The sequence below is a fragment of the Nicotiana tabacum genome, chromosome 23, assembly GCF_000715075.1.
Source record: "Nicotiana tabacum cultivar K326 chromosome 23, ASM71507v2, whole genome shotgun sequence".
NCBI classification, from domain to species: Eukaryota; Viridiplantae; Streptophyta; class Magnoliopsida; order Solanales; family Solanaceae; genus Nicotiana; species Nicotiana tabacum.
The window spans coordinates 145456546-145483434 of record NC_134102.1 but is presented as its reverse complement, the minus strand read 5'-3'; the positions used below and the strand labels follow the sequence as shown (position 1 = coordinate 145483434).

The window sequence follows — 26889 nt, the reverse complement described above, 5'->3', positions numbered from 1 at the left end:
GAAGGTCACCCTCAATACTCGAGACCCAAAAGAAAGAAAACTTGGCCCGAACTGGGAGGGTCCGTATCAAGTCCTCGATATCATCGGAAAGGGATCCTACAAACTTGGCACGATGAACGATGAACAATTACCAAACAATTGGAATATATCACTCCTCAAACAATATTACTCCTAAGGTACTGTCACGACCCAAAATTCTAACCTGTCATGATGGCGCCTATCTCGATACTAGGCAAGCCGACAACCTCAATAAACCACAATTTCTTTTAAGTTTGAAAATATAATATTTAAACACAATCCACAAGTCTTGCAAATACCGATACAAACACTCCCAAAACTTGGTGTTACTGAGTACATGATCATCTATATATTACAAGTCTCTAAAACGTGGTCTATAATAATCTGAGACCAAATACAATAAACAAAAGGATAGGGAAGGAGAGACAAGGTCTGCGAAATATGACAGCTACCTCTGAATCTCCAGAATATCGACTGTGTAAAAGAATCAACACCCACTGTATCCAGGATCACCTGGATCTGCACATGAAGTGCACGGTGTAGTATGAGTACAACCAACTCGGTAAGTAACAATAATAAATAAAGAACTGAAAGTAGTGACGAGCTTCTTATCTAAGTCCAAATACAATACTTTCTAATATAAAAGAGTAGACATTCTCTCAAGTTCAACCTTTAAAATTTCAGTGAAATTTCATATCATGTTTGACCGAAACAGAAAATAATATTTTTCCGAAATTTCCAAAATAGTGATATATGACAGCTAAAATGCAGCAAATAATGGAATCAATGCATCCTCTTAGAGTATCAGTCACTCAATCCTCCCATTCACTCCAAACTCACAGTCACTCTTTCCTCACAGTCGCTCATTCCTAACAGTCGCTCATTCCTCATAGTCACTCTTTCCTCACAGTCGCTCATTCCTCACAGTCACTCATCACTCGGCACTCAGTAGGTACCTGTGCTCACTGGGGGTGTGTACAGACTCCGGAGGGGCTCCTTCATCCAAAGCGCTATAACAAGCCAATCATGGCATATAACAATGAAACATGCTGCGGCGCGCAGCTCGATCCCATAAATATTCTCACAATTAGGCCCTCAGCCTCACTCAGTCATCAACCTCACTAGTCTCTCGAGCTCTCAGAAATCATGATAAGCAGCCCAACAACAATGATATGATGTATCAATAATGAATAAGAGAGAGTGAAAAAATAAATGTGCAAATAGAACTGTGACTGAGTGCAAAACAATAATTTAGCAAATAATTTCACAAGTACACGACCTCTATGGGTCCCAACAGTGTAAACATATGATTTAAACATGATTCATAGATCAATTTCTCTAATACGGGGAAAAATAAACGGATAACAACAGATATTTCAACTACACAGTTCCATGGAGTTGACCAAGTTATAATTGCTACGGTGAACGCCCACACGCCCGTCACCTAACATGTGCGTCACCTCAAAATCAATCACATAATACATAATCCGGGGTTTCATACCTGCATGACCAAATTTAGAACTGTTACTTACCTCAAACCGTGTAATTCATTATTCCGCTATGCCTTTGCCTCGTGAATTGGCCTCCAAATGCCTTGAATATAGCCACAAATAATTCGATTCAGTTAATAAAAATTGTAGGAGTTAATTCCATATGAAAATACAAATTTTCCATAAAATTCCGAAATTTCATCCAAAAATCACCCGTGGGGCCCACATCTTGGAACCCGACAAAGGTTAAAAAATACGGAAGCCCATTCAACCACGAGTCTAACCATAATAATTTTACTAAATCCGACCTCAACTCGACCTCCAAATCTTCAAATCTTATTTTCAAATCCCCGATTTACACCTCAAAAATACGTAATCTAGTCGGATTATTCAATGATAATTCAATATTATGGAGTAGAAATGATCACAAGTGACTTACCTCAAGATTTCCCGTGATTTCTCGCTCAAATATTGCCTCAACCCGTGTTTGGAATGTCCAAAAATTGAGAAAATTATTTTTCTCATTTTCGTTTATATTTTATACTAACCATTTGCAGGTGTTTAATCGAAGACACCAAAGGATTCTTCAAACACATAGTCCTTAGGACTAAAAGCACGCGTTGCACTCTTTTTCCCTTAGACCGGTTTTTGTCCTAAATGTGTTTTTTCGACGAGGTTTTTTACTAGGCAACCATTGTTCGTGCTAACTTAGAGCAATTCAACAGTATCCGAGGCTCCTTTACAATCAACCTCGAATATTGGGGGGTATCACCCTCAGATAATTACAAGGAAAATACTTCATGTCGACAGGGTCTCGATAGGTAAAGGACCAAACGGTCAAATGAACCGTGTCCATGTAGATTACTCGAGTCCTAATGGCAAAACATGTACGCATGTATAATCTATTGAAAGAAATATTTTTCCTTACCAGATGTTCCTTGACTTAGAGAAATTTATACTTTACAATTTCATACGTATGATCTATTGTGGAAACTGGCTTAAGGGCAGATCACAACTGAAGTTCAAATAATTTACCCTATACTCGGGGACTGCCGTCCAAAAAATCGACATGATCGAATAACTAAACCTCGAAATCGTAAGACCTTAAAAAGGCAATCCTCGATTTTATAGGCCACGACCACCTCACTCGAGGACTGACACTTCGAACGAGTTCGAAGTATAGCAGGAAAACAAGCCTAAGGGGCAAATCCCAAACTAAAGGCTACGGCCAAATTAACACGGTTCGGAGACGTCCGAATTCCGTTATAAAACAGGCCTTCAAATATTCTCATAAACCGATTAAAAAAGGCAACCCTCGGCTGAATTACTAAGGGTCTCGATAATATCGACCCTCAAAAAACCCTAAGGGGTAGCGAATTGTTCGAACTCCCGGACAATTTTGTGCTAAGGCATAACAAAGCAAAGGATTTCGATAACACCAATCCTCGAAAAACCTAATGGGTACAAATTTATCTCGTGCTAAGGCATGACAAATTTTTATGATTAATTTTTCAAGACGAGGGGGAAAAGCCATTCTTTTGAGGCCATATCGGCCTAATTCAAGAGCCTAAAGGCCATTTTATTTTTTGAGTTCGAGAAATCGTCCTTACTCAACTAAAACTTAAAGGTAACTCTACTTCGAGTTCGATCAAGTACTCACTCGATTTTAAAGACTACACTGATCCGACTTCGGTCTACTTGCCTAAAGTCCCAAACTTGTGAGCAAAATCTCCATAAGGCATGAATGCATGAATGAAATAGAAGTTTCACGAGGCAGGAAATAAAATAAAGATAAGTCAAAGAGAAAAAAGATCTTTTATCTATACGAAAATATTTACAAGGACCGATCAGGGTCCCGCACAAATAATCAAAAAAGAAAAAGCCTAAGATTCCTAATTTTCCTTATGGGCAACTTCTTCTCCATCGATGTCCTCCCCATTCTCGGACCCGCTCTTGCTGCCATCATCATCATCGGAAAAGGCCAGCGCTCTAGCATCAACTTTATGCTCTTTAGCCTTTATTATCTCGTCGGTAAGATCGAAACCTCGAGATAGATCTCCTCGAGGGTTTCCCTTAGAGATTGGCATTTGGCGAGTTCAGCAATCCAATGTGCTCGATTTTGAGCGGTCTCGGCTGCCTCTCTCGCTTGAACTTGAGCGGATTCAGCATCAGTCCGGTAGACGGCCTCAATTGCCTATGCCTCGTCCTTTGCCTTTTCGGCTTCAGATTTGGCCTTTGCAAGTTCGGAAGACAACCGAGCCTCGAGCTCCTCTATTTTCTTTGCCTGAGCTGGGATCTTCTCCTTCATGCCTAGAAGCTGACTTTCGATCGCTGACAATTGGGCTCGAGCAACCTCTTTTTTAACAGCAAAACGGTCCATACTTTCTTTCCACCCCAAGGTCTCCGCCTTCATCATGTTGACCTCCTCGCAGAACTGCTCGATCCTCTCGACCTTTTGCTGCAGCTGTGAGATTGAAATGTTATCCATCGTTACCGAATCAAGCCCATGAGCTTTTAAGATTTTCATTACCTGCTCGATCAGGTAGGTCTGATCTTGGTGAGCCTTGGCCAACTCGACTCGAAGGTCCTTGATCTCCTCTTCTTTTTGCCCACTGACAAGTTTAAGGGCATTTCTCTCCTCCGTGAGCCCTCGGAGGTCGGCTGTCACGCCCCAAACTCAGGGAGCGCGACCGACGCTCAACTGAGAGAACCCAGCCGGGCAAGCATATTAGACTTACTTCTACCCAAACTCATCCATGAATAAAGAGGAGATGTACTCCATTAATCAATCACTGAAAAGATTTTATTAACAACTTCCTTTTCATTCCCATTAGTAGCTTCATTCATAATTTCCAAAACATTACGAGTTTATAGAATTAATGAATAATATAATTTCCAAGTACCAACATTTCTAATTCAATTTCCAACATCAACCATAACCCACAACCTGTCTACAGAGCCTCTAAATGCAATAGAAAAGTAATATGGAAATGCAGGCAACAAGGCCCCGGCTATACCTCAAAATACTGTACATGAGAAGCAAAAGATACATGACCCCGAAATGAAGTGGGGCTCACCAAATCAGCTGAAAAGAGTGTACTGCTATCACTGATCAATGCCGCTTGCTGAAGAATCACCTGCATCCATTAAAGACAGCGCCCCCGGCAAAAGGGACGTTATTACTGTCGAATAACACTAGTATGTATAGCTAAAAATCCTCTTTCAAAATAGAATGCCCATATAAGAAAAGGCAACATATAGAAACAACAAGTCACAATCAACAATATCCAAACGTCCAGTTAAAACATAATAATTTCCAAAATACAAACTTCATATATAATTTTGGTTGAGAGATCATTAGCACCGATATACCACCGTCTTTGTTAGCACGGAGTCCGATCACGCCCGATCGGCTAGGCCATCTCCCCACGAACAATGTGGTTTGACATGTGATGTGAAAGAAAGTTGTTACCAAGAGTAGTACCACCATATACGCAATATGGCGTCTGATCTCCACCCGATCAGTTAAGCCGCCTTCCCACATATGCCGTGTGGGTTGACTTTTCCAATCCACAAAGGTTCCAGTTTCATCCCAATTAAGGGGAATAATATCACAATCCACCCCTACACCGGCACGTGTAGTTTCAGGTGTGGGCCTTATGACCCACCCTTCCTCGGTATTGCTAATGATGCTCCCAAAAATAGTTTTGATTTGATTTGCAAATAGAAATATCATAAATAAAATTGTACTCACCTCAACATCTTTCACATTGTATGAATTCTCATTAATATTTCCAGTCATTCACAACGACAATATTTCCTTGGCTCATTAGGCCATTCACAAGATTCTTTATTTCTGGCACGATGGCCATATTTCATATTCCACACTTTCACCTCTTTCAATTTCAAAGATCACCATGGAGTATCAACATATAGGATATTTTATAAATCATATACTTCAAATCCATTTGAAATGGAAACTTCAAACACAAATGGTTTCTTCCCAAAGAATGAAGCATACCAATAAACAATAGAAACACACATGAAAAATCATAAACAGTCAATACACTATTTACTCTTGCAATACTCTCCCCCAGAAATGACAATGTACAATTTCAATACATGAGTATGTAGGACTCGAATCACACTAGATATATTTATAAATCAAAACATTAGTTAAAGCAGCCACTAATGGGCATGAATTTAGGACAAAAGTTTTTAGACAATTCTATCTTTCATTGAAACACGACTCAAGCCATAACCTTTTAATACGTAATCTGCACTTTGAAACTTACAGAAACATTATGGAATTCAATTCCAAGAGAGAAAGTTTAGCCAACATACCTCAATCGCGCTTCTTTAGACTCTACAATTATCCGGAACCCTTAGCAACCTCAATCTATTTCAGCAATATACAAATTGAACCCAAAATTAGGAAAACGTTTATGGTTCTAGTTCACTTTTTATTTTTCCCACACTCTTTATCACATGCATGCAAGATGAACCACCCTCATACCCATGAAGTATCACACTAATACCCAATTATAGCTATGTTTGAAATTAAGAGCTGGGGTGATGATGCCTTACCTTTTAGGGTGAAGAATTTTGGTGCTCTACTTGAATATTTCCAAGGCTTTGAGTGATGGTTGAAGATCAATTGATGAAAATTAGCCTCTCCCTCTAGAACCCTCTCTCTCTCACACTAGAAATATCATAAATGAGCTTCAAAATAGACTAAAGGGGTGTTTCAACAGAATGGGGGTCGGGTTTTAAATTAAACAAATGGGTGTCCCGACACAGGTCTGCGGTCGCATATGTGACCGCATAATGGTTATGCGGTCCGCAAAGTGACAGCAGAAATGGACCTCAGGGGCCTGAACGTTCGGCCCAGGTATGCGACCAGTATGCGGTCCGCATACTCGTTCTACGGTCGCATAATGCACCGCAGAACTCCCTCCGCAAAAACCCAAGAGGGATTATAAGACAGATATACGATCCGTATATCGATTATGCGGTCGCATAATCGACCGCAAAACGGAACTCAAGTTGGCCAAACTTACTGCTTCACTCTGCGGCCATTATGCGGTCCGTATAGTGATTATGCGGCCGCATAAACACGTTTTTCCGCAAACAAATTTCTTTTACTTTCCGGTGCATTGTTCAACCTAAAAAGTCCGAACCGCGGCGAGTTTGCTAGCCGCGAAGATCTTATACCATCCTCAAACACGTAAGCCTACTCCGGCACCATGAAACCTTGAATTCATTTGCGAAAATTACGGGGCTTTACACTTAAATACTTCAAAAATTTTCCGGGGTGTTACATCGGCCTCGCATCGGCTCAACTCTGCTCGGGACTTTGAAAACCTCTCCTGATAGAGCGCCAAAGCCTATACGGAAAAAAGAAAGAAAATTAGACAGGAAGAGAAGAAATAAACTAAGTATGATATCAACAAAGGGAGTTGAGACTCACCCGATTCAAGGCTTGTTGAGCCTTATCGAGGAGACTCGATACTTCACTCAGGTCGGTACAATCCTCGACCCTGATAAATTAACCACGTAAGGGGTCCTCCCCTCCATGGGCCCCATCTATTTCGGGAGTCCTCGTAGCTTGGACCTCACGAATTTCCTCATCGGAAAATGCAGGGAGAATCGGCGAGTCTCCAATATCTATTTCCCCAAGTGAGCCACTTGGGGCGTTCACCTCGCTATGAATGCCCTCGTAGCCGGCCCCTTCAAACATACCCGCCTTTTGCTCATCTCAGCGGGAGGCATCTTCGATCTTCGATGACTCGGGGACTTTGCCCGAGTCCTTTTCCAAGACCCCCTCGGATCGAGGCAGAATCACCTCAACCACCACCGACTCAGCGGCCTTTGGGGCCTTGATGGTTTTCTTCACTCGGGCCACCAGTTCCGAGCCATCGTCTTCATCATCTTCTTCTTCCTCCCTTAGCCGTTGAATCACATCCGCAGGCAGGGCAACAATGTCTTTCTTCGGCTTACGAACCAGATTCTTCTCAGGCTTTGGATCCTCGGAGGTTGAGGTCCTATTCCTCTTCTTGTCCTTCGCCGGCTTCGGAACTGGGGTCGAAGTCTCCGCCTCACCAGACGGGGGCCTCATGACCGCATCTTTGCCCAGGCTTGTACACGAGAAAATTGAATAAGTAGATGAAGGGCATCTTAATCAAATCATCAAATACATAAAAAGTGGGCTTACCATGATTCTTGGCCTCCCATCTGTCCTTTGTTAAATCGCTCCATGAGCGCTCGGCGTATGTAGAGGTCAAGGCCAGGTTCCGAACCCAGCTCTCGAGGTCGGGAATCGCACGGGGCATCCAAGCGACCGCTACAACATGGAAAAAGACATCAATGAGAAAAGACAAAGGAAACAAATAATACATGGAAGCTAACAGTGAGACGGTACTTACGATTCATGTTCCATTTCTCAGGAAATGGCATCTTATCGGCTGGGATTAGGTCGGAAGTCCTCACTCAAACGAACCGGCCCATCTAGCCTCGATCCTTGTCCTCGTCTATGCTCGAGAACAACACTTTGGTAGCCCGACTGGTAGAATTTGAGGGTCCACCAAACTCTATAGAGAACCAGGTTCTCTATAAGTTCCCACAGATATAAGTTCGCACAGAAACCACGCACACTGCAGTAGGTAAATGACAAGAGGAATTTTACGTGGAAAATTCCCAGCTCAACGGGATTAAAAATCATGACCTACCCTTGTAGGATTTCAACTTCACTATGAGCAACTTTCAGATTACAACCTATGTAACATAGGAATTAACCTCTTAATCCCTCACTAACTTGTAACAACTCTATTACAAGCCACTTTGTAATAACTCTATTACAAAGACTTAATCTCTCACTAACTTGTAACAACTCTATTACAAGCCACTTTGTAATGACTCTATTACAATGATTTCCAACTCGACTAAACTAGCCAAGACACAAACACAAGGGTTTATGATTTACAAAGGTTTTCCACACAATGCTTCTAACTAAACGAAGTAGGAATTACAAGTAAAGAACTTTAACAAAGGTACAACACAACTAAGGACATGTGATGACTCAATTTTGGAGACTGGTCCTTCGTTATGTTACTCTTTGTTCTTGACGCCTTGAAGGTCACTTGCAGGTTGGCAATACACTTGAGAGAGAGCTTGATTGATTCTAAAGTATGCAAGTGTTGTTTTGCCTTTCCTTCATGTTAATATTGTATAAGTGACCTCACTTGAATGATGTAAGCATGTTTGGTACAAAGGCATTCCCCATAAAAGTTGAATACTCCACTGTTTACACTGTTGCGTGTGTGCAGAGGAACAGTTGCAGTCACTTTACAGTTGTGGGGAGTTGACTGGTACTGTTAGCAAGGGAACTGATGTCGATCTGTTCCCCCTGTTATTTCTTGGACTCTGAAGAATTGAACCACGTCCCCGAACTGAGACTTGTTGTTCTTTAAGTACTTGAGGATGTATATCAAGTTCCTTATCTGGTTCTTGTCATTAAGTCCCTGTTGTTTCTTGGACTTTGAAGAATTGAACCACGTCCCCGAACTGAGACTTGTTGTTCTTTAAGTACTTGAGGATGTATATCAGGTTCCTTATCTGGTTCTTGTCATTAAGTTTGTTAGATCATCAAAACATAACAAGGTACATATAACCTATCACCGACATTGGAGTTTTATTAACCCGCCTCGATAGAGGCGGGGGCTATACAATCTGATAAGATAATCGAGGGTGAAAGGAAGCCCCTCGACTTCACTCACGAAGAATCGGAGCAGAATAACAATTCGCCAAAAGGAAGGATGGATTTGGCCTAGGGTTATTTGATATTGACGGCAAAAATCAACGATGACGGGGTCGAGGGGGCCCAGCATGAAAGGGTAAGTGTAAACACTTAGAAACCCTTCCACATAGGTGGTGATGTATTCTTCGGGGTCGGGATCACCACCTCTTTGCCCTCCCAGTTGTAGTCTTTCTTTACCTGCTTAAGGTATCCCTTAGTTATCGAGCATATATACCTCGACATTGGCTCGCATCGATCAGGAATCGACGAGGCTTTATCGGTCTTGATATCGGAGTTTAGCGCGCACCCCCCAGGAATGCATTCCTCAAAACGGGGTTCCACCGGCGTTTTCCCGCCGGCCGGTTGAGAAGATGAAGCAGCTTCTTTGTGTGGTACCGTTTTCGATGTTTTTGTCATTTTTGTGTAAGTTTGAAGAAGAGGAAGATAATAGGATTTGACGTTTGAGAAAGGATTAACAGCAAAACCTGAAGATTTGTAAAAGGGAAGAACTTAAGAGATGTAAAAACTTTGGAGATTAGAAGGAAGTGAAAGTAAAGTTTGAATCAATGAGGAAGCAGTCTATTTATTGGATTCACGGCGACGGTTCAAAGGCACTAGTGACCGACCACCAACTGACACTCATTAATGACTTGGGGAACTGCACCAACGGGACGTTTCGGTCACTCCCGTTGCTTACGTCACGAGGATGATGTCATGACAGGTCGAGGTAAAAAGACTCAATTAGTTTCTTGTTATTTCACTCCAAAAAACGAGGGGACTATCTATATACGGTTAAAATCGGGCCCACCCGATTTTACTTTTTGACCGAGACCGGTAGGTTGCATCGAAAGATGGCCTCGTAATGGAACAGATTAAATCACGAGAAAAAGGTACCGAGTTCAGAATCAAGGTACTTGTCGAGATCGAGGCTAGTAGCGATCGAAACCGAATGAGACAGACATCGAGCAAGATGGAAGATAGCACAATAACAGAAAGGCGAGATATCCGTGACTGGTCGAGGATCATGGCGTAAATCTCGGAATAGATCAAATCAGAAACGGTTAATTAGCTAATCATGGGATTTCGTTCTGTAATTAGAATTATACCATAAGTGAAATTCCTCTACTATTTAAAGGGGGGTTCTAATCATTTGTAAGACATATTGTTCAAAGATATAAAAGCAATATAATTCTCTTTTTCGTTTATACTATTGTTTATCAGCTTGTTATATTTTAATTGTTGTTACATCAACCAGTTTGAGGGTATCTAAACTCGAGGGCTGAGTTCCATTCTAACACCGGTTTGCTTTACTTTATAGTTCATTTCTATTATTAATCCTCATATTTATCAATTGTTATTAAGTGAAATCACGTGTCTTTAGAACCATATTATAAGTTTAATTGTTATCAAATTTTAAGGGTAAAATATGTTCAAATTCTGACTTGACGCCAATTGACCTTTGGGATTAAAAATGAAATAGCAATAAAACATGTAGTACACGGGTTAAGGTACATTTCACGTTTATAATACGCATAAATCATTTTGTTTGACAGCAAAAGATACTGTCTCCGATCAATTTTAGTTGACTTGTTTCTTATATTAGTTTTAGGGTATACGCGTTGCGCGTATATTCCGTCTAAATAAGTACATAATTTCAAAATCACATTAATAATATATTAACGAATAGTATTTGAGCAATAAAATTGTTGAGGAAAAAAGAGTAAATTCCTAAAAAATAATTATTTTTGTCCTATATAGCTAATTTAACGAAGAAAGAATCCGTTACACAGAAGTTCTTAATCATCTTGGTCAACATATTCAACTAAAGGTTTATTCCATCGTTATAATTTCATTAGTATTTCACAAGTTTTCATGCTTCTTTTTTAGTATTAGTACGAACACATAAACTCTTGAAGATTTAAGAGTTTTTTCTGATTTTATTTAAATATATATGTTTTTAAGTTCATTCTATAAATACAAGCAAGGTACAAAAATCTTTTTTTCGTCGAGAGAAAAATATAAATTCTTCTATTTCTTTAATTAATAGAAATACTATAAGAACGGTAAAACAACTCAAAAAACATAAATAAATTTTGAGAGTTTGGCCAAACAAGCCCAATGATTTTATTAAGGTGCAGATGTATTTTAGATCCTTATCAATTATTACTCAATTTATATTCTAAGATTGTAAATATTTAGTGGCATTCATATTCCTAGCATCTACCGGTAATAAGGCCAATCACATCTCTTTCGTATTCTTCAGCCACGCGCACTATCAACTGTACTAAATTTATTATATATTTCTCTAAGAAGTTTAATTGTTCTAATTTTAAATATTTAAGGCTCATTATTTCTAATTTCATGTAATTGCTTTCTATTTTTCATAAAATAACAAATTACATGTCCACGGAAAACAAACATGGTAATTTGTTATATTTTTCTGTATGAAGTTTGATTGCACAATTCTAAAATATTTAAGGCTCATTGATTTCTAACTTCATGTAGTTACTTTTTTTTTAATACATAATTTCTTCATAAATTGAGAAAGAGTTTCCCTTTTATTTTACGAAAATTTTTTCTCAAAAAAATAAATATTTTATTTGTATTTATAATTTTATCCAACATAAAGTACGAGGGTAAAAAAGACGAACATATTTCGCTAAGTACCTTCGTGCTTTTAATATAGTATAAATATAATATAATATAATATATGAATATGATATGATATTTTCATCATAAAAAAATATTTTGCTAGAGAAATAAAGTAAAAAAGAATTGCGAGAAGTGGTGCTAATGCATTGCATCTTCGTCAAACGTTGAAATTTATCACTAATCCCTCTTGTTCACTTTTAGTTGTCAAATATTCTAAAAATAAATTTTCAATTTTATTTGTCATTTTTCGCATATCAAGAGAAAAATAATTTATTTTTTTTATTTTGCCTTTAACATTAATTACTCATTTCAAATCATTTTTCAAATCTATTAAGACTATACACCAATTAATATGAGTATCATGATAAATTATGCACTTTATTTATTATTTCTTAAGGGTTGTGCAAAGTCATAATAGACGAGTAAAAATGAACGGGAAGAACTTATGTTTCTGCCCAGAAGGAAGAAAAATAAATAAATGACTTGAAGATGTACATAATTGTACTTAATTCTTCCATGAGAGATGTGAAAAGTGAAATTAAACACCAAAAAGTCAAGCTTGTCAAGTCCACTCATACCTCGAATATTTGGTGTTTGTATGTTAACTTGGGTAGTCTCTTGAGTTTTAATTGTCTTTGGCATTTATCGGTGCTTACGTATTGTAATAAATTCTAATTGCTTCTGTCTTTATTGAATATGGACATGTTTTGTAGGATTTGCACTAAAGCTTAATTAGATAAACCTTGCCCGAGAAAATCGAAAGTCTTACTAAAAGCTGATCATATGAGTGCTGTGCTTGTAATGAATTGGAAGGGACTCACGGGCATTAATAATGAATAATCTAGCTGAAATTATTTAATATTTTTTTTGGTGAAGGGCAAAATAGTCAATCAGTTTATTACGAATATTTTTGTAATTTAACTTTAGGCTTCCCACTTTTATATATATATATATATATATATATATATATATATATATATATATATATATATATATATATATATATATATATATGATGATGATGATTAATCAATCCCAATATTCTAATAATCTCTTCATTACGTAGTATACATTTTCCTCATTCAACGAATATAAACTAATATTGTCTTATACTATTCGGCACTTAATGTAACAATTGAACTAACATCCCAATAATCTATAAACAATTCTTCAAACTTTCTTTAGAAAATTCAGAACGAACTATATGAAATATCAAATTCTAATGGGACGCGCGACATGAGTAATTAGAATCTAGGAGAATAGAAAATGGATAAAATGAAAAGATAGGAGTAGAAGGCACGCAACAGCTAAAAAAGGAGGACTATTTGATCGTCTCGTACAGAGTAAAAGAACACACAAAGTAATTAAATTAGATCAACATTGACATACCACATAATATATACACTTACCCTCTTCCTCTGGTTAATAATACTGTTATATAAAAGGAAAAAGCATCGACAAGTATATCTTCAAGGCACAAGAATTACGTACGGATAAAGAGAAGAGGGAGCTTTTTCATGATGAATTCACGAGCAAAGCCAACAGATACTGCTGAAGCCTTGGCGTTGGTTAGGGCAGGGCTTTTTGATTTGTTTTGTATTTGGTTGAGCAGCCATGGATATTTGTGTTGGCGGAGAACAATTGTGGTCCTCTTCTTCTTGTGGGAAGACATGAGCAGCAGCACAGGGCATAGCAGCCCCGACTTTTTGCCCCAAGAATTCAGCACAAACAGCATCAAATGAACTGAACAATGAATTCATGATTCCTGGCCTGTCACTACTGAGGATTGATAGTAACAGCTTGAATTGAATAGATGGTTACCGAAGGAGATAGAGTAGAGAGCTATAGATATATAGAGGAGCCAAGGAAGGAAAGCTGGATGCCGAGTGTGGCTAAGAAAAGCTTATAATAGGACAAAAATTGTGTCACCTGGTTGTCCCCACAGGCACGAATCACATGATCGGAGGAGGGAACTTCATATTCATATATTACATGAATAATGCCTTATTGGATTGGAAATTGGAAATGGAGAGCGTGATACTAATATGAATATTGACCGCCCGCTGTGTTACAGCTGAGCAGTTTTGGGTCCCATTTCTAGCTTGTTAGAAAAGATAGCCATTATCGAGCTTCATATCTATCTATAGCAGACTAGCAGTAAAGCCGCCAACGTACGACAGCATTATACAGCTATTTTATGTTTGGCACATTGTGCAATTTTTAAGATGGCAAAACCCAAAACAATAAAATTTAAATTCTTTTTAAAAAAAAAAATAAGATGTAGGGAGTTGCTACAAAAAGGGGAATAATTTTCCGAGTGCACGACTCGAGGGGGAGTTAAGCTTACTGTAAAAACTAGTCCCAACAAATTCAGCAAGCCAAGGACTTGATTTTTTTTCAAGCCAAGTACACAATCATGTTAACTATTCCCTCCGTCCACTTTAAGCGATCTTTTAATTTTTTTTTTTTATGATTTAAAATATTTAATTTTTTTAGATACTAGTTGTTTTATAAGTCAATTGACCAAACTCTATTTTAATATAAATCACTCACCAAACTTTGTATTATTTCGATCCCAACATTTATAACCTTACTTATTCACATACTAGAAGCGCATAATATCATCTATTACGGATGAAGTAATTTGTGAGAGGTTTCATCATTTTACAGAGTTACACAGCCGACGAACGAAATTGAAATACCCAAAACGAGGACATCTGTAATAATGGCGTCTAATGCATCTCCATGGATTTAGACAGTGAGATCTGTTTTTCATCTTTGAGGATTAGTTTATTTTAAAATGCGTGTTGACCTAAAGTCCAAATTAACGGCGTCCAGAGAAAGCATATCTGCGACAACGGGACCCAGCATCTCCTACTTTCCAGAACACAATGAATGCAGTTGAAAGCTCTGCGTCACCTTTCGCGGTTTCCAATGCAACGACTGACGGGCACAACACTTTTGAATCAAGTTATTCTTACACGTTAGCACTATACGTTTTCAACTAACAGAGTATGAGGGAGTAAATTCAAGAGCGACACAGAGAGTTGTTGAAAAGATGAAGCTGTTAGTCTATCGAAAATAAATTTCTTATTTCGGAATATAAATAAAATTTGTATATAAATTATTTTTTATATATTTTATTAGTAAAAATTATATTGAATTATTATTGTTCTTATTCTTACAAATAAATTTAAATTCATTTCATGTTCCAGCCACTTAATTATTCTAATTTTGCTTTTTTTTCTTGCTTCTTTAATAAATAATTTAGGTAATGAAACTGACTCTAAACTGGCGTTCGGGTTTTAGTTTAATTGTCAAAAAAAATACTTGAACTTGTTCTCGAGGAAATAATTATGCACCTCCATTTTAGAGTAGATAGTTTAAGTACACACATTTCTTTCTTGCCAAGGGAGTCGTTATGAGTCATACTTACATTTTTACATAAGAAATACTCCTATTTTAGATGATTTTTTTTTTCTAATTTAGGACGCGAAATAAAAAATTAAGGACGCGATATACGAGGAAAGAAATTAACCTGTGATAGGCCACATGGGGAGAAGTAGATACGTCCCCGGAATTAACATAAGCTATTAAATAGGGTTTGATAAAATGGGAAGCGTCCAAGCCTTATTCAGACGGAACAGAGTATTTAGACTGAAAAGACGCCCCCGCTGACGCAAAAAGAGATAACATCTACAGGTCGAGATCCGGCGAGTTTCGTCGGATTTCGTCCCTAACAAACTGCATCTCCGGCGTACGTCTGTTTGATTATTTCCTTTCTTTTTTTTGTTGTTTCCGACGAAGAAATGAAGGGCTCCTGCACTCTCGTTGCTTCCATGCTTGCCGCTTCCACCGTGGCTATTAGCTCCACTTCCTATTCCTCCTCCTCCGCTGAGCCTGATGTCACCTTTCACTCGCCTTCTACCGAGGTAAATGTCCTTGCTATGTGTATATGTGGTGTTATCAATGTTAAAAGAGAATGTTTTCTTTCATGTTTGTCTAATTATTTGATTCTAAATTATATTTCAGCGGAATTAATAATGGAGCTCTTCAAAACATTAAGTTATCTATCTGCTGGATATCCACGTTTAGTGTCTCAATCATTTCGAAACTTTGTGATTTTTTTTCATGCATTAGCCTAAAGTTTCTCCATTGCTAATGTAATTATTCGATAGATTGCATGATATGGATCTTTTATTTTCGCTGTATTTGGCTATCGGCTCGGCTTTGTTTTATCTCTATAACATCTGATTAAAAATGGTGCTAATTATTGGCGAATGATAGATTAAAAGAAGAAGAATTTGAATCGCAGGGACTTGGGTGTTCTTCGTCGACGGAGAAGCGCAGATCTGACAACTCAAGGAAACAGCCATTGAGATCAGAGAAGGAGAAATTCACTCCTAGATTTGACGGCCTGAGATTCATCGAGACTTTGATTACGGCTCACAGGTGAAATCGATCATCAATGTAATTACAGGGTCAATTAATAGGATTTGAGGAACCGAGGTAGCATTAGGCCCATTTGTTTATCGACTGAAATAGTCATGATTCATGAACATGGCATCTTTGTGCAATGTGATTGATTGACTTGTTTTATTTTTCTCTTAACACTTATTTTGGAAATTGCATCTCTAATGGATTTTTGGAAATGCTTGGTTGATCATCCTTCATTATTTGGTAGTACTAATTACTCTGGAGCATGGACGTATAGTTGTTCTTGTAACACGGTTTTGTTGTCAAGTTTGTTTGGCATGTTGTTTCAAGTCATGGTCAAATCAAAATTTATATAAACACTTGATTTGATTGTTGTTGGTGAAGATATGTTAGTATTGCCATGATTTCAGAGCTAAAATTTTAAAGAACTGAGGCAATGAAAAGAGGTGCAAAAGAAGAGAAAAAAAGGAGAGGAAACAACAACATACCCATTATTATCTCAGGTGGGGTATGGGGTGGGGTATGAGGAGGGTAGTTTGTACGCAGACCTTACCCCTACTTTTGTGAAGATAGAAAGAATGTTTTTAATAGACCCTAATTGTTTGAATATGCAGCTTGAGTTCCGACCTATCCATCTTACAGTAAAGCAGTCTCCTTTTGCAGTTTTTGAGTTCGGAATTATCAAGTCATTCAAGTGTTATTTCCTTGTACATCTGAGTATAGTCTATTATGATCTACTAATTTGTATAGTCGCTATTTTCCAATTGGCCCGAAGCGCTTTATGGAGACTAAAGAAACTTTGTATGCTATAAAAATTGGTCCAAGAAGGTTTGGTCAATCGCGAACAAATCTGTGTCGCAAATGTCGAATACCATTGTGCCTTGTACATAACATCAGCAAGTTCAATAGTTTATGTACCAAACCTTTCATTTACGGTGGCTATCTCTTCATATTCTTTCCTATTCTAACCATTTAGAGTCGTAGCTTTTGACCAAAATCATGTATTCAAACAATATTGAACTTCCTGAATATAACGATATTGTTTCATTATGGAGCAAGCAATACTTGAGAGGTTAATTTGTGGTGGGAAATAATGATGTAGGTTTGTTGAGTGTCACACTAACTTGATTGCTGACTAATCCCTTAGATTGGCTAATCCCCCAGATAAATTGTAGTCCATAAAGACTATGAGGTCGCCTTCCCCACCTCCCTCCCTTCCTCCTTTAACTACAGATTAGCCCATTGTTACGCGCCATTAATTAGCTGCAAAAGGTATATGATGAATGACATTCACAATTTCTTCCTACTGGCCCGCCACGCCCCACCTAGTATCTCGTAATTCCTTTGCTCTTTGGATATTTTCTGCCAAGTGGAAGAGCATACAAAACCTAAACAGGGACAGGTTACGTGCTACTAAGTCACGTGAAGTTCGTGTGTATGTGTGTGTTAATGGTCATACATCTCAGTATCGTTTTATAACGATTTTCCTTTGTTGCACAGTATCAAATTTGATAATAAATTCACTGGTGATGAATATAATACTATTTCAATCCTAATGAAATAGATTAACTTTGACTTGCCTTTTATTTTTGTGAGATGATACGTTTTTCTTCCTACAACTGCTCAATTTAGCGCTAAGTTGTATTACACTATCCTAATTCAACCATTAATACCCAACGACTACTAAAACACTTATTTTACCAAGCCTTATAATTAGATGTTCTTTATCATAACAAATGAAATGTCGATAATTGAGTTGATATATGGATTTGCATAACTTGTCTTGAACGGCATATAAAGCTCTGAAAGAGGATGGAAATACAAGCGGGCAGAAGTAAGATATGTGGCTCAAGTCCAACTGAAACACCAAATAAATGTAGTAAACGAAATGAGATGAAGGGAAATTTTGAATAAACAAGCTAACAGGGAGTTGTGAATTTGGGGTAGCATGTTAGCCGTAAATTTTGGACGGGTAGGAAGTGCGCAAGAAAATCGTGGACATAAAAATCTAGTCGATAGACCACTACCCGAACTGACTTCTAGAAATGCATGAGATTTTTGCGCAAATAGACTTTACTTTTTTTAGATTATATATAATTTTATATATATATATTCATCGATTATTTTTAATTTAAGTGATAGGATAAACGATTATTTGAGTTAATTATTCTGCTTAATACATTGATATGCCACTTGAAATACATAGGAATGCGACAGGAGATCCAAATTGGTGTATCAAATGACACAAAATCTAGTGGTAGTCGTACGATTTGTTTAGTTGATCACATGTTCATATACTAGGAGACAGAAGACCATATCACATCAACAAGAAGAGGAGCCCTTTGCGAGGCCCAAGTTGAAGTTGAGCCGTGAATTGGAAAGAAACAAACAAATAAACAAAAATTAAGCAGCGACGTCGTTAGCACTTAGCTCAACTTGAGATAAAATCTCGATAACCAAAGTCCAAAACCCAGCATATTCGCAGGAGCGTTAGGTGATAAGTCCCTACGTACCATGTGATTTTCTACTAATACTGAGGGATAGCCACCCATTATTCTAATGACACGTGTCGCCAATAATGAAGACTGAAAACTTGCCACCTGCTACAAATAATGAAGACTCTCAGCCGTTGGTTCCTCCTCATTCATTCACAGTAAAATTCATTTCACCAACTCAGCTCACATCACTGCCGGACAATCACTTCCCTGTGAACTGGTTGGTATATTTTATTCGTCTCATCATCTTCCCTTTCTTATTGATCTTCTGCCCAACTCCTTAATACCCTCCCTCTTTCACTTACTTTTTCACGTTCAAATCTAATACTAGCTGATTTCCAGGTACAGTGATCGATTATCTTTACTTTTTTATGTCTAGAATTGAAAACATTAAGTGATAGCCTTTCAGTCTTATTCCATAGTAATATATATTATTATCTTGATTCGTTCCGCAATTGAAGCATTTTTTTAATGTGCTGTTGTATTTCGTTAAATGACAGCCTTCCAGTCTTATTCCATACATATATATTATAATCTTTGGTTCACTCCGCAATTGAAGCATTTTTTTAATGTGCTGTTGTATTTCGTTACTACTCACTGGTAAGTGGTAACGCACAGGCTTGATTTCCTTTTTCTTTTCTTTTCATTTTTTATGTTGCGAACTGAGAAGTGGTAATGTAATAAGTGTCTGATGCTCTTCTAATTTTGCTTTGTCTACACATTTATTAAAGTCCTCGGCAAAAAGCAGATCTTTTAAGCATCCACCTTTTTGTGGTTGATTCTTTTGCCTAAAAGGTGCAAGTCATCTGTTTTACTTCCTACATCTTTAGACGGAGCACTAAGTCCAAGCAATAGTTCACTTTTAGAGTGAACAGTGACTGAAAATGATAACTTAATGCTTTCCCTGACATATGCTGATGCTGGCCTCGAATTCACTGTGGCTTTGGTAATACCCCATTGCTGCTTTAATTTCTTGCTGTAATAGGAGCACGATGAAAATGACATGATTTATTTATTGCATGAATGGGGAATCATCAATGATAAACGTTAAGGCTCTTAAGTGCATTTATGTCAGAAATCAATTTCTGGAGGGTAAAGTATACAACAAAGTTTTGCAATCCTATGTTGTTCCTTTAAGTTGGTATAAGACTGTAGCTTAGTCTCTCGTAGATTCTCATTCTGAATATTAATATACCCCCTTCCTTCTTGTAGACCGCAATATCACACATGGCAAGCATCACAGCTTCACACTTTGTGTCAAGAAGCTCAAATGTCTGCAGTGGAGCAGCCTCTGTAGACACCAGAGCAAACTTGTCACAGATAGGGCTGAGGAACCATGCTCTGACTCACAATGGGTTGAGGGCTGTTAACAAGGTTGATATGCTGCAATCAAGAACTAATACTAAGGCAACAGCCAAGAGATCCAGCAAACAGGGATCCGGAACTGAGATGGAGAGGCCATCAGGTACAATTGTTTGTGGAAAGGGGATGAACGTGATCCTTGTTGGAACTGAGGTCGGTCCTTGGAGCAAAACTGGCGGGCTAGGTGATGTTCTTGGTGGACTACCACCAGCCTTGGCAGTAAGTATCAGTCTTTGGTTTGGTTTTTATTACATTGTCGTACTCATTATTTTGTTTTAGTTTGAACTGCATCAGTTTGCAACTGATCTATGTCTCAACTCTTAACGTGTCCTAACATACGATAATCATTTAGGCCCGTGGACATCGCGTAATGACAGTATCTCCCCGTTATGACCAATACAAAGATGCTTGGGATACTAGCGTTGTCGTTGAGGTACTCCTGTAGTAACTGCCTATGATTCAATATATCTGTTCCATTCCCCGATTCAAGCATGTGACCCCTGCTTCGTTTGCAGATCAAAGTTGGAGACAAAATTGAAATTGTTCGTTTTTTTCACTGCTATAAACGTGGGGTTGATCGTGTTTTTGTCGACCACCCAATGTTCTTGGAGAAAGTAAGCATAGTCTAAACCCTTGGAGAGGTCCTGAGGGATACTCCAATGTGTGAATACACAGAACACATCGATTTGAATTTCTTTTGACTCTACTGGTGCTTTTACCCTTGAAGGTTTGGGGCAAAACTGCTTCAAAAATCTATGGCCCTAAAGCTGGACAAGATTATTTGGACAATGAACTTAGGTTTAGCTTGTTGTGTCAAGTAAGTTAATTGTTGGACTATTGTCTTGACTCTATGTGGCATTTTACTCAGTCAATCCTTATTTAACCTTGTTTTCTTGTCACTCTCAGGCAGCTCTAGAAGCACCTAGAGTTTTGAATTTGAACTGCAGCGAGTACTTCTCAGGACCATATGGTAACACCTCCCAGTTTCAGAAAGCTCCTTCGCAGTCATAGTATGTCCTAGTAGGTAATCATCTTTATTGTGCCTATTTCTACAGGAGAGGATGTTGTCTTCATTGCCAACGATTGGCACACTGCTCTCCTTCCCTGCTACCTAAAGTCGATGTACCAATCAAGAGGAATCTATGTGAATGCCAAGGTAATAATCTCATTGTTGTCACTTTATTGCACTTTAATCTGCCAATAAAAAAGATTGTACTGATATATGATAAATTTCACATTGCCTCCAGGTCGCTTTCTGCATCCATAACATTGCCTACCAAGGCCGATTTTCTTTTTCAGACTTCTCTCTTCTCAATCTGCCTGATGAATACAAGAGTTCTTTTGATTTCATTGATGGGTATGAATTTAATTCTTGGAATCAAACCACCAACTTTAGAAGTCTTTTGATGCTAGTAAACTCAGTCTTTTTAATCTTGCAGATATGAAAAGCCTGTTAAGGGTAGGAAAATCAACTGGATGAAGGCTGGGATATTGGAATCACATAGGGTGGTTACTGTGAGCCCATACTATGCCCAAGAACTTATTTCCGGTGTTGACAAGGGTGTCGAACTGGATAACGTCCTTCGTAAGACTTGCATAACTGGGATTGTGAATGGCATGGATATCCAAGAGTGGAACCCAGCAACTGACAAATACACCGATGTCAAATATGATATAACCACTGTAAGATGGGATCTTTCTGACTTCAGGATATGCTGAAATATTTTGTAGGTTTATGAAATGAAGGAGTTCTGTGCTAATCAAAATCTCTATACAGGTCATGGACGCAAAACCTTTACTGAAGGAGGCTCTTCAAGCAGCAGTTGGCTTACCTGTTGACAGGAAGATCCCTTTGATTGGATTCATTGGTAGACTTGAAGAGCAGAAAGGTTCTGACATTCTTGTTGCTGCAATTCACAAGTTCATCGGGTTGGATGTTCAAATAATAGTCCTTGTAAGTAGTGAATAGACTCATGATGTCTGCCTTGTTGTGGTTACTTGTGCTGAAAATTGAAATTGGCTTGCAACTTGTCCTATGCATTAGGGAACTGGCAAAAAGGAGTTCGAACAGGAGATTGAACAGCTCGAAGTGTTGTATCCTAACAAAGCTAAAGGAGTGGCAAAATTCAATGTCCCTTTGGCTCACATGATCACAGCTGGTGCTGATTTTATGTTGGTTCCAAGCAGATTTGAACCTTGTGGTCTCATTCAATTACATGCTATGCGCTATGGAACAGTAAGAATCTTAAGACCTTAGTACCCTTCTACTGATTTTTAAAAAAAAAGAATCATAAGACCCCAAAACTTGTTACTCCAGCAGGCTTTTCGTTGCTAAAAATTGGTTATCTGGTTTTAACATAATCATCTTTGAATCAGGTGCCAATCTGTGCCTCAACTGGTGGACTTGTTGACACTGTGAAAGAAGGCTATACTGGATTCCATATGGGAGCCTTCAACGTTGAAGTATGTGATTTTACATCAATTGTGTACTTGGACATGGTCCATCTCGTTCTGAAGATATATCCCTTATTGCACAAACATTAACTTATTATGCTTCTTGAATCTGGTCAGTGCGATGTCGTTGACCCAGCTGATGTGCTTAAGATAGTAACAACAGTTGCTAGAGCTCTTGAAGTTTATGGCACCCTCGCGTTTGCTGAGATGATAAAAAACTGCATGTCACAGGAGCTCTCCTGGAAGGTAGGGATCAATTTGATAATTTCTGTAGGTACGTGTGGGTTGTGGTTCTCGTCAATGAGTGATAGCAACTGTTCTTTAATTTATGCAGGAACCTGCCAAGAAATGGGAGACACTGCTATTGAGCTTAGGAGCTGCTGGCAGTGAAGCCGGTGTTGAAGGGGATGAAATCGCCCCACTTGCCAAGGAAAATGTGGCCGCTCCCTAAATGAACTTCGGTCATATATATATCCTTGTTTCAACAATAAGGCCATTAAACTAACGTGTCCAGTAAAAACATGTGGAATCCAATGGCATCAATCATCAACTAGATGATTTGGTTTCTCCTAGCAAGCAGCGTAGCAGGCTGTAAAACTCTGATTAACGTTTTTGTAGGGAGGGCTATTTAAGGTGGTGTTGATCAATGACAATAGTAAATAGTTACTACTAACCAATGCAACTTATGAGATGGATAACTAGTTGTGTCATTCACTCGATGTGTGAATTCGTTTTTCTTTACTGGCATAATTATTTGCAGTACATGCATAATGAAAATTAGAAAAGGAATCATGTTTTCCTACCTCTAAGGCTTTCATTTATGCTCATCCCGCAGTTGATGTCTACAATTGCCGCTTCATTGTATGATCCTCCACGTTCTCATTAATCTCCAGAAGTTTACAGTTGCAATCTAGCACATATTATTTCTCTAAGTGGCAGACATATGTATAGGCAATGGAAATGGGGATGGACCATTATCACATACCTAAGGAACTCGTAGCTCTCCCAGGAGGTGACGTGGCTTTAGTTGTCATCCATCCAAGATGACTTTGAAATTCAATTCAATATAGAGCTAGAAGTTTAAGTTATGAAATTCTGCGTAAAAGTCGTTTTTAATAGAGAATGGAAAGAACTCAATCAATTACAATTTACACAAGGTCAGAATCTCAAATTATTTGGTTGATCACATGAACGACGCTTAACATGTGCACAATTTCTTCGAAAAGGAAAAGTGGTTATTCTCAGTCCTTGATGACTGTGAATGTCATTAAATCAACATGGCAAGATTCTCAAAGTTAAGAAATGAAATTCTTCATTTTACTTTAATAGTTGTCAACAAAATACTGCTGTATTACTCCACGTACTATAAAGTAATGTATCCGTCCTGTCAATTGCTGATTGATCCATTGATTCAGAGGTAAAATGAGCAATAGATTAGAGGCTATGATTGATATAATTACCTCACTAAGCTGGACGTGAAAAACCAAACCATCTGGTTTGTCCATTTCCTATCAACATTTTCATAATTGCATTTAGGTATCACCGAAAGATTTTTTGACATTTTACAACCCCCCCACCCCCCCCACCCCCGCCAATTTTTTTTTTTTTTTGTCTGCTTCGCATTCAAAAAGTAAGTAGCATGATTGAGGAGCGGAATGGCCTCCAGCTCAATCAAGGCATCTTCCTTTACACAATCCTATAACGGCACCTGGCTACTACTCTATTAGTATTTCTTGTCCAAACATCACACGGAGAGAGAGTTGCGTCTAGGCATGTGTCTTTTCAACTAATCAACTATACTTACAAATGTTACACATCTATTTTATTCAAATCGAATCAATATGATTCTAAATTCTATGTCTACTGTCTACTAAGCTATTAATGCAGCTAAATTGATCTACTTAAAAGTGTTGTTAGTTTTATTCTTTCGTCAAACTAAAGCAACAAATTTAATTCCGTTGAAACTGAATGCATTTAGGACAAAGATCTCTATGTTCCGAACCAAACACAAGTCGGTGATAGTCTCTGTTCTCGCAGATATTTTATTAATTACTAAAAAGAACAAGAGATCACAAAAAGCAGCCGCCGTTAATAATCTTTCACTCCGTTACTTATTACACTCCCTTCTCCCAGTCATTCACCACTCTCTCTCTTTCACCTTTTTCTAGGCTTTCACCATTTTGCTTTAGCATAGAACTTAGCTTTAGCTCCTTTCTCCGGTATCCATTTGCTGCTACGGTAATGGAACCCTTCACACATAGGCACTGCTCTTTTACCACATTGCTTGTTGCATGCCTGTTTTTCAGCCCAATAATGGTGACTTCTCTGGGTATCAACTATGGCCAAATCGCCAACAATCTTCCCTCGCCGGAAAACGTAATACCCTTAGTCAAATCCATCGGAGCTAGCAGAGTGAAGCTGTACGACGCTGACCCGAAAGTCCTCAAAGCATTTGCTAATACCAACATTGAATTCATTGTCAGTCTTGGTAATGAGTACCTTTCTACTATGAAAGATCCATCCAAAGCTCAAGCCTGGGTTAAAAAGAACGTCCAAGCTTACTTACCTTCCACCAAAATCATCTGTATCGCCGTCGGTAACGAAGTCCTCACATTTAACGATACTTCCTTAACCTCCAATCTCCTCCCTGCTATGCAAAGCGTTCACACTGCTCTAGTAAACCTCAAATTAGATAAGCAAGTAACCGTCACCACCGCACATTCACTTGCTGTTCTAGAATCTTCCTACCCGCCTTCCGCCGGAGCATTTCGTAAGGATCTCGTCGATTGTGTGACTCAGATCGTCGACTTCCATTGTAAAACTGGATCGCCTTTTTTAATAAATGCGTATCCTTACTTTGCTTACAAGGGAAATCCGAAGCAGGTGTCACTGGATTTTGTTCTGTTTCAGCCTAATTCTGGTATTGTTGATCCGAAGTCCAATCTCCACTACGATAACATGCTTTTCGCTCAGATCGATGCTGTTCACTCAGCTTTAGCTTCGATTGGGTACAAAAACGTGTGCGTACAGATCTCGGAGACGGGATGGCCGTCAAAGGGAGACGCCGACGAGGCCGGAGCTACACCGGAGAATGCTAGGAAGTACAACTGTAATCTAATAAAGCTTATTGGTCAGAAAAAAGGAACGCCTATGAGGCCTAACTCCGATTTGAATATATACGTGTTTGCCTTGTTCAATGAGAACCTCAAGCCTGGTCCTAGCTCGGAGAGGAATTATGGCCTCTTCAATCCCGATCGATCTCAGGCCTACCCCTTAGGTGTCCCGGCAGTCGACGCCTTCAGTAAAAATAGCAGCAGCTCCGGTGGTGGTTCTGGAGCTGGCACCGGTGCCACGTCGTCAGCGTCATTGCCCCCAGCAAGTTCCTCCTCCGGCTATCTTGCCATTACTTCCGATTCAGTGAGCCTTTTACCTTCTTCTTTTCATTTATTACATTTTAAATTTTTATTTTCTAGAATTATGACTTAATATATTTTATAAAGTTGCTCTCTAAATATATTTGAGCCGATATTAAATAAAAGAATTGATACAACTTGAGGTTTAGATTTCATAGTTTGGAAATGAAAGGTGAATGCATTCTGCTTAGTAAAATGAACTTGTGCCTTTGTTATACGTTCCAAAGTATTAACCACCCCAAAAAAGAAATGTAGTAGTATCAATGTCTGGCATACTTTTCAAGAATGGAAATTTTTTTGGGTATAATTTGTTGTTACTAGTAAAGTATGAAGTTTCTCTAGAATCAAATGATACTTCTCGCACTGCTAATATTCTCTTTTTATTTCAGGGAACAATTCTTTCCAGCTGCAAGTCCTTGTCTCTCTACCTTTTGGGTTTTATTTCATTGGCTCTCCAATTTTGACATTTGAGCTTTGGACTATGGATATTTCAGTCGAAAGATAGTAGTCTAGTTTCTGCCCAGTCCCCAGTGTGCATGGAGGAGAACTGCCGTCAACTTTGTAATAGCTATTTATCATAACCTTAGAGCCAGTAGTCTTTGTATTCTTTGATTATTTTGTTCGACCCCTAGCGGCAACTTGGGTTATGGCATTAGGTTTACTATCATCCTATTCATCTGTCAGATTTTATGGCTGGTTTCTCCTAGTTTAGCTGTCATTGAATTTTCAGTTTAATGAGTTGTCCCTTCGTCCTATCCATTTACTCTGCTTTC

General features: G+C 38.5%; 3 protein-coding genes across 22 annotated transcripts; 2 read left to right on the top strand and 1 right to left on the bottom strand.

Moving 5' to 3' along the window:
- Positions 1-271: 271 nt before the first annotated feature.
- On the bottom strand, positions 272-13481 carry LOC107779657 (uncharacterized). Of its 18 annotated transcripts, none has more exons than XR_012706138.1 (8): positions 7934-8160; positions 7723-7851; positions 6979-7645; positions 6096-6895; positions 5853-5907; positions 4586-4645; positions 1551-1611; positions 272-537 (listed from the first exon to the last, which is right to left on the bottom strand). XR_012706138.1 is itself a non-coding variant. In XM_016600115.2 (3 exons), the coding sequence occupies exons 1-3, from the start codon at positions 7945-7947 to the stop codon at positions 7267-7269; spliced, it is 522 nt and encodes a 173-aa protein (XP_016455601.1). In that variant the 5' UTR covers positions 7948-8160; the 3' UTR covers positions 6904-7266. The 18 variants fall into 18 exon arrangements, 1 of the variants encoding a protein (XP_016455601.1); XR_012706132.1 differs by having other exon boundaries at positions 274-537; positions 4526-4645; XR_012706135.1 differs by having other exon boundaries at positions 276-1462; positions 4526-4645.
- Positions 13482-18742: 5261 nt separating this feature from the next.
- Positions 18743-23505, top strand: LOC107759522 (granule-bound starch synthase 1, chloroplastic/amyloplastic). 3 transcript variants are annotated; one of them, XM_016577487.2, is made up of 14 exons: positions 18743-19107; positions 20100-20468; positions 20602-20682; positions 20765-20863; positions 20977-21066; positions 21156-21219; positions 21305-21405; positions 21497-21606; positions 21689-21932; positions 22027-22203; positions 22294-22485; positions 22626-22712; positions 22821-22949; positions 23038-23505. In XM_016577487.2, the coding sequence occupies exons 2-14, from the start codon at positions 20115-20117 to the stop codon at positions 23152-23154; spliced, it is 1845 nt and encodes a 614-aa protein (XP_016432973.1). In that variant the 5' UTR covers positions 18743-19107; positions 20100-20114; the 3' UTR covers positions 23155-23505. The 3 variants fall into 3 exon arrangements, with proteins under 3 accessions (XP_016432973.1, XP_075102895.1, XP_016432972.1); XM_075246794.1 differs by having other exon boundaries at positions 18871-19111; XM_016577486.2 differs by having other exon boundaries at positions 19010-19229.
- Positions 23506-24765: 1260 nt separating this feature from the next.
- On the top strand, positions 24766-26851 carry LOC107759527 (glucan endo-1,3-beta-glucosidase 11). The gene is made up of 2 exons (XM_016577492.2): positions 24766-26120; positions 26506-26851. The coding sequence occupies exons 1-2, from the start codon at positions 24945-24947 to the stop codon at positions 26578-26580; spliced, it is 1251 nt and encodes a 416-aa protein (XP_016432978.1). The 5' UTR covers positions 24766-24944; the 3' UTR covers positions 26581-26851.
- The last annotated feature ends 38 nt before the right edge of the window (positions 26852-26889 follow it).